The sequence below is a fragment of the Durio zibethinus genome, chromosome 6 (genome assembly GCF_047325235.1).
Source record: "Durio zibethinus cultivar Kanyao isolate XHJ-2024 chromosome 6, ASM4732523v1, whole genome shotgun sequence".
Lineage (NCBI taxonomy): Eukaryota > Viridiplantae > Streptophyta > Magnoliopsida > Malvales > Malvaceae > Durio > Durio zibethinus.
The window spans coordinates 3,490,536-3,505,728 of record NC_143167.1 but is presented as its reverse complement, the minus strand read 5'-3'; the positions used below and the strand labels follow the sequence as shown (position 1 = coordinate 3,505,728).

General features: G+C 29.2%; 1 protein-coding gene and 1 non-coding gene across 2 annotated transcripts; both read right to left on the bottom strand.

The window, feature by feature from the left end:
• Positions 1 to 1,181: 1,181 nt before the first annotated feature.
• TRNAL-CAA (transfer RNA leucine (anticodon CAA)) lies at positions 1,182 to 1,265 on the bottom strand. The gene has a single exon. It is a non-coding gene; the product is annotated as a tRNA-Leu (tRNA).
• A 430-nt stretch (positions 1,266 to 1,695) lies between these two features.
• On the bottom strand, positions 1,696 to 5,511 carry LOC111285986 (leucine-rich repeat protein 1). Its single transcript, XM_022875731.2, has 6 exons — positions 4,986 to 5,511; positions 3,799 to 3,870; positions 3,437 to 3,580; positions 3,024 to 3,095; positions 2,841 to 2,912; positions 1,696 to 2,003 (listed from the first exon to the last, which is right to left on the bottom strand). The coding sequence occupies exons 1-6, from the start codon at positions 5,192 to 5,194 to the stop codon at positions 1,931 to 1,933; spliced, it is 642 nt and encodes a 213-aa protein (XP_022731466.1). The 5' UTR covers positions 5,195 to 5,511; the 3' UTR covers positions 1,696 to 1,930.
• Positions 5,512 to 15,193: the final 9,682 nt, after the last annotated feature.

Here is a 15,193-nt window from a genome sequence, read left to right as displayed (position 1 = left end):
AAAATCGCATAATTAAAAAAAAAAAAATACTATAATTTGAATTTCATATCTATTAATACTTACGTATGAATTAATTAAATTAAATCTTAAATATAACTTTGCATTATATATATTTTTTATTATATATTTGCAACATTATATTTAATTTCAATATACCTATCTAAAACAAAGAAATTAAAGAGAAAAAGGAAGGGTGTCAACATTCTGGCATGCTAGCAATGATTAAAGTATTCCAAATGTTAAAATATGATTGTTTTAATCCCCTTTTTTTTTCATGTTTGACACCATGGATGTGAATATATGCTTTGCACTGTTGCTAAGTAAGTAGCCTACCCCTCCATCAATTTATTCTTCTTTTTCAATGTCATTTTCAAGTGGCACCTCGTTGAAGATTGGAGAAATGGACCCCTTATACAGGGCATATGCTAAATGCTTATCCTGATTTTGTTACATAAAAAAAAATCTATGCTATTTCTTCGAATCCTAGGAATTTTTTGCTTTATATTTTGGATCAAAGGATTCTCGACGATTTTCAATAAGATGAGTTTCTTTTAATTCTAGAAAAGAAGATTTTAAATTCTATTATTTCAAAAAATACATGTTGAATTATTGAATTAAGAAATTGAATGAATAAATATGATGAACGTACCATAAATTACTAAATCTCATGTTTAAATTATCTAATAAAATTTTATCATATCAGGAGAGATAAATAAAAGGGACAAAATAGTAGTGTTAAATAGCACTAATCTAAGATAAAACTACAAAATCAAACCTGGTAATTGATAAGCAATTAAGCATCAAATCATTCCTAATCCTTTAAATTAAACAAGAGAATTCAAGACCATCCCTCTCTTTACTGGTGCAAGATTTTGAAATGATGTTATAAAACAATTGTACTTAGTTCACATTTTTGAAACAAAATTCTAGCCCTCAAAGAATCTCCACTATGTTTGCATAACATTAAAATCTTTGACCAGTGAGGTATTTACAAAAATCTTGCAAGATCATTCCATGGTTCCATGTACAATCAAATATAAGAATCATATATATTATATTCTAACTTGGGGAAGAAGATAATGCCAAATGTATTTAGAATCCATTCATCAAGCATTGTACTAAAAACAGATTTTCCACTCCCTTTTGCTATGGCATATTAAGAAGGAAAGTCTAAAACTTGATGTCAGAAGTGGGATTTGAACCCACGCCCTCTTTCGAAGACCAGAACTTGAGTCTGGCGCCTTAGACCACTCGGCCATCCTGACTTGATGTGACAATTTGAAATTTTTCAATATATTTGTTTCGTGACTCCATCATAAGTTCTAGTGAATCACAGTACAGACGAAGACTTCCAACAATCTGGGAATATGATTTGAAATTTTGCCTAATTGCAGGCTGCTTCTGGCTTAGGCTTACAAAGCGCTGTGACATGAGGGAAGAAGAAGCTTTGAACTATCTTTATTCATGTTCTATCAGCAAAAACAGAGTTGCTACATTTGTCATCTACAACTGATGTATAAGCAACTGAACGAAATCCCAAAAAATGTTTATATTCAACTTGTCCCGTGCGGCAACTATGTTAACAAAACAAACTAGGATTCGACACCGTTGGGGATTTAATGGAATGTAGCCAGTGAAATCCAGAGATATTCTACAGTGACATGAAACCAGATCGCAGGTACGCAAAATTAAGAATGCACACCGGAATTAAACTTGTTGCTATCATTACATCAATACTAGTTGTCTAGAACATCTTAGAAAGAGCAGGATAATTGAGTTACAAATGCTAATACAGTCAAGCTGGTATTCAGATTTACAGGTACTTATACGAGGGATTACATTTGACAAACCCCATTATACCGTGTGATAATACACTTAAAATCTTGTGAGTACATATCTAATTCGAAGCTTTTCGGTGTCACTGAGTCCTTCATGAGCAGTTTGTGTCATAACTTGCAAGCCCCAGCAATTCAGGACCTTCGAGTCGAGGGTTTTTCTCAAAGCTATACAAATTGAAACAATATTAAGATCGGTGACTTTGCACACAGAGAAAGCAAAAGAAATAATTAGCTATTAATAAACTTAAATGGAGAACAAAAGTAAGAAAGGCATAGGTGCATGCCCTATAAAAACACAAATATTAGCAATGTGCCCCAAATAAGACAAGCTCAAATGACAAAGCCCATCAATAAGAACAGAATGGTTCCATCAAAGAAACCCAATCAAGCAGAGATAAACTTGAAGCTCATAGGCAGATTAGTAAGTCGTAGCATATTTACATAGAGGTTTTCAATTGATACTAAGTAACATGCAAAATAGACCGAGGCTTTACTTGCTCCCAACTCATCAACTCGCATTCTATTGTAAAGCATATCAGAACACTTAATAGCATTCTGCCAAGACTGTCCATGAATAACTGACAGTGACTGCAAAATCGTAGAGAAGGCCACAAACAAGAACTATGCCTCAGCTTATCTAGAAGCAGTTACAAATCCAGCTTAATCTTTTAACACCAAAGGCTTGAAGGGATATGATGCAGCCATTTCCTTTTTATTTTTAAACACATGCATGAAAAATAGAAGAGCGTGGAAAGGAATCACAAGTTCACGCTGAATTCCAAACTATTTTCCTGTTATGATAAAACCCCTCTTTTCATCATACAGGTTCATGAAATCTAGAGAGAAAGTGTAGGAGAGAAGTAAACACGGCATGGAACTTTTCAGAATGATTACTTCCATCAAACCACTAACATCCTTGTAACCAATCATGAATTCTAACTATATAAAAAATAATAAAGAAATAAAAAATATTTATTAAAGGAAAAAAAAAGGTATGCTTACTTGTTCAGAGGAATGTGCTCAAATGGTCCAGTGGTAGGAATTGTTCCACACAGATCATTGTTTGAGACATCACTGGCAGAAAAGAGGTAAAGTTTTTATGAAAATAAGTATAATGTTTCACAAAACAATACCTGAGAATAGTATTTTATAAAAATAAACTATAAGAAAAATCACAATACTTACACAACTTTGAGGCTTGAAATACCAACAAGTTCCCTAGGGATAGGTCCGGTTAACTTGTTGTCATTTAGCCGCCTGGAAAATGAAAAAAAAATGAGCGAGAAACTAGCAATTGGATGTTACAGAGGCACGTGAACTAATAATCAAAAGAAAAATAATGAGGAATGACTAGTATTCCAGTTTGTGACATTAAAATAACTAGAAAGGAAGTAATCATGGTGGCACTCGTTGAATACTAGAAGATAAAAACCATTATTTGATGCTCCTAATTTACTTAAGCCCCCGGATAATCTACTTTTGCAATCCATCATTGATTTTTCAAGTCAAGTCGATAAACAAAGGGAACTGAAAGAAAGGAAAGCTTGAGCAGACTCTAATCATGCATGAAGAGACAGACATTGGACTTGACCACTCACAAGAATACAAGAGACTTCAATTTCCCTAGTGAAGGAGGAATAGTCCCTGAGATGTTGTTGTTGTACAGGTCCAAACTGATGAGGCTCTTCAAGTTCCCAAGTTCAGTAGGGATGGTTCCTTGGATGTTATTTTTGTACAGCTCCCTGCATCAGAGAGAAAAGAGTCGGAAGTGAATAACAATGTTTTTATCAACAGTTGTACCAAATGCTATAAACCGCTGCTAAGCTTTTGATGCATGGTAATAAATATCCAACAAGTAAACATTTATGCACAAACAATAAAAACATGCAAACATGTTGGGAACTCCAGAATCCGGATATTAAGGGCAGGAGGGGAAAAAGGTTAAAGGAAAAGAACATACAGATACTGCAAATGCTCAAGCTTCCCAAGCTCCAGTACCAAATGTCCAGACAGGTTGGAGTTACCTAAATCTCTGCAAAAAGAAGGAAACAATACCACCTGAGATGGCATGACAAAATCCCATAATCCAGAGGGAAATAATAATAATAAAAAAACGCCATATAAGAATGTTAATGGCACACCTCTTACCAATTTGGAAACTACAACTAAAGTAGTTTCCTCAAAGCCATCAAAAAGAACCCAATTATATCATTCTTATGTTATAAAAAATAAACTTGTTCTTCTCAATGGACATGCAGACCACATATAATAAAACCCAAACTTCCACCAAAACAAACACTCAAAATATGACTCAATGCACCAAATGGAAGAATAGACAAAACAAAACAACCAGCCAATAATAGGCAATCTTCGGTTCCATTATAAAGGGAAAAAAGGAGATCATTATACATAAATATTTCTTATTCATGCAGGCAATTCTACAGCTTCCATTGACTCAAACACACATTTCAAATAAATTAAGTAATTCTGCGTATAACAGCCTAAAACTATGTTTCTGGTAAGGGTAAACGGATCCTCCAAAAGCATAGACATTAAACACTGTTTAGAATCTAAAACCTCAACTAATATATGATTCAAACTTTGCTATAACTTTTTATAAAAGTATTAGTATGCCAAATCTATCATTATTCCAGATAAAAATACTTTAATAACCACCATATTTGCCTTTTATAATAACTGCTAATAAGTAAAGTACAGGCTCATTTAATCCAACAGTTTTTCAGAGAATTCACCCACTTTTTTTCCTCCAATACATATCCATATGGAAAATAAACAAAAAAAAAAATATTAAATGAACCCAAACCCAATTAAAACCAAGCAAATACTACCCGAAAGAAATACATGCTTCGGGTAATACAACAGTTTCTCATTGGATAATGGATAATGAGCACCATTTTCCCTCCAAAACAAACCCATATAGAAAATACACAATAAGTTTATTTAAATAAACCAAAATACAAACAAACTATCAAACAAAGAAACTCAGCTGTCTCCATATCAAATTACAATTCAAATATTTTATTAAAAAAAAAAAAAACCAGATAAATAAATGAACCCAAAATCAAAAGCCATCAGATCTTCAAAGCCAAAAAAGAAAAAGAGAGTGAGATAGAGAAATAAGCATACACTCTGGTGACTCGATTATCTTGGTTACAAGTGATGTGAAACCAAGTACAAGGATTAACTAGGGTCGGATCCCAGCTCTGGAGCACGTTATCAGGATCCGTTAAGCTTCTTCTCAAAGTGTAAAGAGCATCTCCTTCAGAGTTTCCCAAAACGGACGGAATCACAGCCAGGATTACAGAGAAAGCCCATAGCAAGATCGGTGACGCCATAGGTGATGTTAGTTGCAGCTTGCTCTGTTAGGGTTAGGTTTTGATGGTTTGGAAAAGAGGAAAAGGAGAAAGGAGATAAAGAAAAAAAAAAAGGATTAGCTTTTTTAAAGATTCTACGACTTCTATCAAATTTCTAAAGAGAATCGGCTTTGGGAATGGCGGAGTAAAACAAGGCCCCCATTTTCATGTTTTTTTTTTTTTTTTCTTTTTTGGTTTTTTAATTTTGATTAATTTCTATAGGTGATTTTGCTAGTGGTTTGTTTGTTGTCAAGTTTGTGCCCCCCTTCCACTATAGAAAAGTGCTTGGAGGAAAACTCGAAAGGGCATTCATTGATTCTTCTCTTTATTTTTCCATTTTACTATTCACTTTCTTTCTTTTGATAAATAGCAAGAGTACTAATCACTTTTTAATGAAAAATTATTTGATAATCAATAAATTTTTTTTAATTTCACATTTAATATAATAATATAATTTTTATTTTTTTAAATATATCTTAAGAGATATCTATTAATATGTTATCCCATCGGTGAAGTTAAAAAATTATAATAATAATATATTTAATAATTTCTCCACTTTTAATACTAAAAAATATTAACATAATAAAATTATTAAAAAAATAATTTAATTCAATTAATTTATATAATTATTTTTAAAAAATAATATTTAATAAAGTTAAAATTCAAATCACATCATTTTATAATTTTTTTATTCTTAAATTATATTTTTTATTAAAAAAGTGATATTATATATGATTTCTATAAGTTTTTTTGGAAAAAAACATAGTAAAAATTTTGAAAAATTATATTATACACCATATATGAGTAAATTTTAAAATAAATTGAAAATAATTAAAAATCAATTTGATAAAAAAATTATCAACATTTTAATTTGATAAAATTTAAAATTTTCATTGTGAATATATAAAAATTGAAAATGTTTTGTTAGTTTTATTTGGTTAAAAAATGTTTTTTTTTGTTTTCTATTTATGTTATTTATTTACTTTTAATCTTGTTTATTTATTTTTATAGAAAATAAAAAGATTTATCAAACATAATCTTAACTAATGGAGTATCTTATTTTTGTCAAAAACATAATCTTAACCATTTGTGATAGAGATTAATTAGTTAAAAGTAATTACAGGAAAAAAATGAATTTCATGTGGAAAAAGAAAGTTTGGGTGTGGTCCAAGTGACTTTATGTTTTGGGTTTGACTAAATTAATTAATTTTGTCATCGTGCTTGCGTACAAAATGTGCAACTAATAAAGTCAGATTGACACAGACAATCCCCTGTCACAGTCAGTCCATTTTCATTTTTAGTTCATGAAAAACCCCTAAATTACATTTTGAATGGGTCAAAAAACCCAAATCAAATCACGTCTTAAGTCTTAATTCAAGTCCAAAGTAAGCATTTCAAGGCTACATTTTATTGCGTGACAAAATTTAAAATAATAATAATAATTATTATAATTATAATTAAAAAAATTATTATAATTTTAAAAAAAAGTTTATGTAAAATAAAATTTATTAAAATTAATAATTAAATTTAATTGATGATATAATCAATTTATTCATACTGCATAAAAAATACAGTGAAATTCAAATGTAATTAAAATTGATCAATTAACATTGACAAATTTTTAAACAAATGAGTCATTAGGAATAAAATTTTAAGATTATAATTTTAGATTTAGATTTTAAAATTTTTTAATATTACTTTTTAAAAATAATTGAATTAATAAATTCCATTAAATTTTAATTTTTTAAAGATTTCATATTGGAACATAAAAATTAAAGAAAATACCATATAGATATTATATTCAATCCTAATTTTTTGGCAGTTAAACATAAACCTTATTTGTTATTGGATTAGATTTAATTGAGGAATCTGACCAGCTCCACAATATTGATTTTACATGCAAGGTGGGCCTTAACTTTGAATATGTTCCACTCTTTTTCCATGCTTAAGTTATGGTTATGATGAACCCACAAAAGCAAAAGAGTTGAAAGTACTTGACCTTACTTTTCCTTAGGGTCATACATGAAAATGAAATAATCACTGTAAATTAATCGATAATATAATAGTTAATTATATAAAATAATATTTAATTATAAATATAATTTTAAAAAATTTATATAATTTTATTACTGCATGATAATAGTAAAATAATGTAAAAAAAAACTCTTAAGATCGTTTAAAAATAAAATTAAATTGAGACTAAACCAAAAAAACATCTTTAATCATATTAAAAAAATGTAAAATTCACTACTACTTTATATATAGTGGAATAATAATGGCAGGAATGGTAAAACAAAGGGGCCTATTCATAATTAGGAGAAGAATCTAGGGAAGAAAATGAAGACAGTAAGGATCAAATTAGCTTCAACTTGGGACAAAATCATAGACTTTTATGGGAAAATTTTCATTATTTATCGTACACTTGGAAACAACTGTATTCAAATAGCAAATGCCCGATCTCATTGGAATCTAGGACTAGAAAGTAAACCAATAAATCATGATAGTAATAATTAGGAATTGTCGCAAGACACTCCTTCAATAGTTCAATTACTATGTATGTTTGAATTATAAAAAAGGGAATTAGAGACAAAATTTTATGTGTCAATTAAGGAAAATATTTTTTACATTTATTTGAGATTGTCATAATTAAATATTAATTATCGAAATTAAAATTTTAACCTTCATTGATTGATTTGTGGATTAATTGACATTAGATTTTTGTGAACATTTGAAAGTCGTAAATTCAAAAAAATTTATGTATATAATATTTTCTTCAATCAAATTAATTAAAAAAAAAACTAATGAAAGAAAGGGCATCTGTTTTTTTTTTTTAGTGAGCCCATTTTAATTGATCCAGAGATAATTCAACCTGGAAACATTTCATTTTGATCCACAATACTATAAAGTTCACAAGGAAGCCCAACTTTACGTGGGTTAATAGTTTGGAAGGTTTATGCATTGAGGTTCAACAATACTATTTTGGCAGAGTCTTCGGACCTAAGGCAAATCCTACTCGTTGTTGGGTTTCTCTATCTCAAATCCCAACCAAGAAATCTTGCAAACCTTATATTTGAAAGAATTATTATTTCTGTGAATGAAATCAAATTACATTATTATTATTATTATTTACATTTAATAATGAGTTTGTTATTCTTAAACATTTGACTCAATCGTTGATGCATTAATGCACGATATTTTTATCGAGAAAATATGTTCAAAATTTCTTTCCATTAATAAAAAAGAGTTGATAAGTGTCTCAAACCCATTAGACATCTTAATTAGATCAAATGGTTAATCAATATTTGAACTTAGTAAATATGTAATTTTTTAATTTAAAATTTAATTCAATTAATTTATATAATTATAATTAAGAAATATCCATTAAATTTAAAATTTAAATATTAATATTTACAACACCTTTCACTTACCCTATATTTCGACCTATTTTGTAAAAAAAAAAAAACTTTTAACAATATGTTTAAGTAAAACTTTTTTTTAATGGATTAAGTTAACCTTAGTAAATGTGTATAAATAACCAAATATGGACATGAGAAAATTATAAAACCAGCTTCTCTAGTAAAAGTGCTCCTTTTAACTCATTTATCGCATTTAAAAACATGAGTGTGAGAAACATTAGTGACTCTTTTATATATTTGATAAGGATTAAGACGCAATTATTAAGCATTTAAAAATTTTTTTGAATAATTCATTACGTAATTTTTTAAAGATTCCTAAAGCAAAAATTGATGCTATTGAAATTTGGTTAAGCTGTGAAATAGGTAACATTTAAACCTATTTATATGTATATACTATGGGTTTTATGTTTTATAAAAAAAATTAAAATAGAGATTGAAATGGGATATTAAAAATCTGTGGGTAAAATCTAAATCTAATTTTTTGTGTAACGTTATAGTGTGGTAGCAGCATGAGTTTTATGCAAGTGTTTTATTGTGATAGAAGCATGAGTTTTACCCATGTGTCATCGAAATCACATCACGGTTATATCCATAACTATGTGGTTTTCATATTATTTTCCTTTTCATTTTAATTTTTCTTTTATCGAAATTACCCTTTTTTACCCAACCCAGTTTCCTCGTCATTTAACACACCTTACGATTTAAAGAGGACAAATCCGTAATTTTGAGATTTCAACTAATTTACAACGGTCAAATTGGAAAGTAATAAAAATTAATATTCTTTCTAAAAAATCGAATTTTTGTAACTGAGGTAGTGACATAACTGTTCTGGCACCCAAATGCGTGTGCTTCAGTGCCTGGGCAATTAAAAAGTAGAGTAATGATCCAATGCAATCTCACCTTCCATCATGATCAAATCAAAGATGTCCAGTTCCTTCATTCGTTCAAAAATCATTGATGACATTGAAACTTTCGTAGTTTGTTGAATTCTATGCATATAAATCTATTATTTGAGCCCGCTTAGCTCAGAGGTTAAATGCGGTGATCATTGGTTCGATTCTAATAGATGGTTTTCTATATTTGTTTGCTTTTTTATTTTTTTACATAATTGATAATATATATTTTTTTGAAATCAAAGAAAATTGAAAATGCTTTTTCGCCTCGCGGATCTTCCTATTATAAGGAAGCCTATAAAAGTGAGAATGAGAAGGGGGAAGGGAAATCCTATAGGTTGGATTGCTTGTGTGTCCATGGGACAAATCCCATTTGAAATGGATGGTGCGAATTTGTTAAATGCTCTGAGGCAATTGCTAACATTCTAAGGATGTAATTTTTGAATAATTAGTTGATTGAAATAAAATAAAAAATAAATAAAAATAAAAATAAAAGTAATTTATGTTTGATAATATAAATAGTTTTAAGTATAATGTGTATTTAATGTATTTGAAAAAAACAAAGAGAGAAGTTTTGAAATTAGAATAATAATAATGAAGTTAATTTGTTTTGATAAATTTAATTTAATTTAATTTAAATTTATTTGATCATCTATTAATAATTTTAAAATCCACATATTAAATGTATATGCATACATAATTTAAAAGGTAGAGCTAATAGATTATATTTTAATAAGTTGGAAAGTGTATATATTTTTAATAAATGTAATTCAAGAGTTAAATATTTATAAAGGAAAAAAGAGTTAAAATTATTTTGTTTATTAATAATGGGAATCAACGTTGTATTATTTTTATATGAAATTTAATTAAGAGTAATTTAAGATAAATAATAAAAAAAAAACATAATCAATTTATTTTTGAATTAAAAATGCATCAAATAAAATAAAATTCATTTCTTGTATTACACAAGATAATTTTTTAAGATTATACACTTGTAAATAATATAAGCCATTCATATTGAATATTTTATTTTTTTCAAAAACTTTAATTTTTATATATTTGTATAAATAATTAATTATGCCAATTAACAAAGTTTTCAAGAAATAATTATTGCCATGCCACTATAGTATGGTAAAACTAATTTGTCTTGGTTCAAACTTTTTATTTTAGATAAATTTTGGCTTACTTTAATAATAATAAAAAAAAAAAAGTAGTTGCTTTTTTATTAAATATATTTAGTGCCATTCCCATATCATAGAATTATATACTTAGTCTATATTTAATACACAGATTTTATATTTTATCTGTAAATGATAAGAGGAGATCATTTCATTAATAAGCAAATATCTATTTGTAAAATAAATATATAAAATTTAATATTTTATTAAAATTACATATTAATGAAGAGATATCATCTGATTTATTTCTTTAATGAGATTATATAATTCATTCATAGTATATAAAATTTATACATTATAATCGAATAAAATATAAACCCTTAAATAATTATAGAAAAAAATCTCAATCATTCAAAAACTTTTCATGCATATTGTGAATAAATTAGTAATTAATTTAATAATATTGCTCCTATTAACCTTAATTTTTAAAAAAATTACTCATCTAAATTGACCAAGTGGACGGTGGAGATGCGGTAAAGCAGCGTAATCGTGGAAACCGCGATGCAGAGGACACAAATTAAGGCAAAGACAGACGGGTGGTCCTAGGGGGTTTATTTCAGTCTCTTTTTAGTTTTTTCGTGTGAGAGTTAAAAAACGAGAAAGGAGATTTGTATTCGACAGTCTCTTTGAGTTTTAGGGTTTCTATCTTTCATTTGCTCTCCAAATTTCAGGTATTTTTTTTCTGTGAAACCTGTTTGGTTGCAGTGTTTTTGTCTCGTGTTTTTCTTCGTTGGACTTTTTTTTACTGGTTTTTTGATGTATTTTTGAAAGGTCCTTTGTTTTTGATGTATTTTTTATGGTTTTTTACTTGCTTTTGGACTTTGCAATGCTGCTTCAATGGGTGGCTTTTTTCAAGGATTTTCTTCTTTTTTGAGTATGATCTGATCTTCGTTGCCATTTTTTTGTTTCTAGTTTTTCAATAAACACTTCAAGTTTGCAACTTTTTTGCTGTTTTTTTTTTTCTATTTTTAAAGACTGTAGTTTTTCGTCAGTGTAGAGCATATTTCTATTTTGAAAGATGTATACCTTTCGTAACCTTTGTTATTTTATTTTATTATTCAGTTCTTTTATAGTAAAAAAGGTTTCTTTTTTGTCATCTTGTAATCAAGCCATTTAGAAAGTTGTTACATTTTTGCTTCAGTTGGGATTTTTAACTCCGTTTACAAGTTTCCTGTCGCTTCATGTACTCTTTCTCTGCAGTTGTAGTCTTTTACTGTCTCTTGATGTGCTAAAGGTATTTACGTTTCGGTATTCTTTCGTTCTATCCCTTAATGATGCAATATATTTGGTTAAAGTTTTGACTTTTATGCTAAAAACAGCACCTTTTTGCCTCTTCATGTTAACCATTTTAGTGCACAGCAGCATTAGTGCCTCTGGGTTCAAGCTCATATTCTTAAAGGTTCCCTTTTTTTTTTTTTTTGGGTACTCTAAGGGTTTCTTTTTCTTTTTTTTTTTTTTTCCTTTGTGCTTATTTCTCTATTTTTTTTCTTGTGTAAGTTCCAGCATTCATCGACATACGCTTTATTTATTTATTTTTTTGCTACAGATCCTCTGATTTTTAGGTAATATTTGTATCCTTTGTAAACACGTCTTTCATTTGCATCCATGTGGTTTCTTAAGCATTTTGTTAGGAAAAGAAAAAATCTCATTTTTAAATATTATATAGTTTTGGTGCCTTGACTTTGTTTCTTTTTTGGCGTATGAGCATATTGACTTTGTTTCCCTTTGTGGCGTATGAGTATATTGCCAGAAAAAAAAATTGTATAGATGGATGAGTTTCAAGATTGTGATATGCCAAGGTTAATTGCTTTTAGTCTTTTCGTTTTTGTTGAAAATAAATAATTTATCAAGTTAAAAGTATGAATTACTTTTTTTCTGCACGAAATGGTTATAGCTAATCTTTTTCTGCGTGAAATGATACTATTACGTACCTACTTTTTAGGGAATTTGTGTTGTAGCTAATAGTATTTTTATTTTCTTTCACGTAAGAAAAATTTTCTTGGTTGGGATATGGACTCGTCTGAGAAAGAGGGAAGTGGGGCAACGGGCTCTCTTCCCCCTCCCCCGCCTCTGCCCCCCAATGTGGTACCAATCAAAGCAGAATCTGAGCCTGCAAAGGAGGTTTCACGTGTCCCAATGGCCGGGAAAGGTCTTGGATCCCATATAATAGTTTGTCGTTTTTTGCTTGATTCTGTATTTCTATTTCTTAAAGGTGTTTGTTTCTAATCTTACTTTGGATTGCACTTGCTCCTATTTGGTATGCGCATTTGGCAGCTTCGCAGTTGGGGACTTTCCTGAAGTTTGATGAGGCTCCTGAGACATCCTCAAGCCGTAGTGGGGCGACTGCTCCTGAGACATCCTCAAGCCGTGGTGGGGTGACTGCTCCTGGAGCCACACCTGTTCGGTAGCTGCCGTGGTTGAACAGGACTGTCGCCGATTCTATGTTCTTCTGCTGAGACCTTCGGACCATGCTTTCTATAGGCTTTTGGTTTTACCACCAACTGATCTGAAACTCTTTTTAAGTATATTTAAACTTTAGAGGTAGGGCTATCCCAGACTTGTTCTGATGATGATGTGCTGTTCTCTGAATCATCATCCATTTTGGTTATAAACTTTTTGGATGCTTGGCCCCCACCGTATCTAAAGATATGAATGCTTGACTGGGTAATTCACAGTGGCTTTTTCCTGTTTGGTTTAGAGAAGTGGTTATACTACTGCCCTTTACTCTGTTCTCTTATTTACCGTTAGGCTTGGGTATCAGTTAACCAGTTAGATGTGGCTTCTGAGTAACTACTTTTGTTGGTTTCTGATGCTTAGAAAACTATACCATTTCCTTATTACTTCCCTATTAGATAATGTAATGCTTTTCCAAGTCGCTGGTAAATCAAAATTGGAATTGGCCCAATTAACCGAATTAGAAGCCTTTGCGCAATTTGCTTCTGATCTCGATAAAGCTACTCAGAATCGATTGGCAAGAGGTCAACGATTACGTGAGTTGCGAGAATGAGTTATATTTCTAGCTTATTTAACTTTTCAGGAAAGAGTTTGTTCGTTTTGGGTATATATACTACTGCCCTTTACTCTGTTCTCTTGTTTACTGTTAGGCTTGGTTATCAGTTACTTAACCAGTTAGATGTGGCTTCTGAGTAACTACTTTTGTTGGTTTCTGATGCTTAGAAAACTATACCATTTCGTTATTACTTCTCTATTATATAATGTAATGCTTTTCTGTGGCAAGAATGAGTTATATTTCTAGCTTATTTAACTTTTCAGGAAAGAGTTTGTTGGTTTTGGTAGGAAAAAAAGTAGCATACAAAAATATATAGACAATACTTCCTGTTAAAAACGAATCTCCACTGTTTCATGTAGCAAAGAAAAAAGAAACACCAATATTTCAAAGGAGTATCCATTTCAAAACGATGGCAAGCATAACAAGCAGGATCAACTTTCCAGAATTGTTTGTTGCTCTTTTAGGAACATAGATTGCTTAAATTTATGATGTTAAACTTGTTTAAATATTAGCACTAGGCTGCCTTTCATGCTTTGTCCAAAAAAAAAAAAAATGGTTATTTTAGATATTTTTAGTATTTTCAATGAGAGAGCAAACTTTTAAATTTGTTGAGCTTTTACTTATTTTAGTGTGTGGATAATTTAAATGTTTTATGTCAAATTTATACCATTGGTAGAACTATGTTGTCTTACTTGATTTGGTGTTAAATTTGGGTGAATTTATCGTTTTTTGGAACTTTTAATGATTATAAAAGGTAAATTCTCAATCATGTACAGTTATTCCTTATTTAAGCACATTGATAGCTTAGGTTTGCGATATTAATTTTGCTTAAATATTAAAACAATTCTCGTTTGCTTCGTTTGTCAAAATATTTTGTAATTTAAGTCTTTTTAAGCATTCTTTATGCCTTAAAAATTTTAAACCAAGTTCTTTGCTCTCTCAGTTTTAGGTATGTAGACAACTTAAACTTGATATATTAAACTTACTCAAATATTAAATAAGGATATGAGTTTTTTTTTTTTTTTTTCACTGTCATTCTTAAAATTATTAGTTATAAAAATCATTTATTGGTTGAATTGCAAGAAAAATTTTTATTGGTAGAGTTTGGTAAAGTGAAATTTTGCATTTTTTTTATTAAATATTTATGCTTTTTTTTTTGTCAAATTTGATTTATAAGTTGACTTTCTTTTCTACACTTTTTACGATATTAAATGATAAATTCTCAAGCATATCCAGTTATTACTCATTTTTAAACATGTGTTATTTCTGTATTTTTTCTATTAATTATCTCAATTTTTTTATGATAATTATTAATGCCATCTAAATAAGTTTAGATCTTTTATGATAACATAAAAATTTTATTACATTGAATCTCTGAATGCTTTAAATAATAAAAATTATCGAATTGACTTTGTTGTTAATATAGTTATAATGCATTTGATTGACTAAGACTCAAACCCTAAAGATAAAAATTGTTGAATTGA

Coding starts and splice junctions, on each gene's coding strand:
- LOC111285986 (XM_022875731.2), bottom strand. CDS start 5,194: ATGGCGTCACCGATCTTGCTATGGGCTTTCTCTGTAATCCTGGCTGTG. Junction 3,581..3,798: donor CTTGAGCATTTGCAGTATCT/GTATGTTCTTTT, acceptor TCTCTGATGCAG/GGAGCTGTACAAAAATAACA. Junction 2,004..2,840: donor GAGCACATTCCTCTGAACAA/GTAAGCATACCT, acceptor CAATTTGTATAG/CTTTGAGAAAAACCCTCGAC.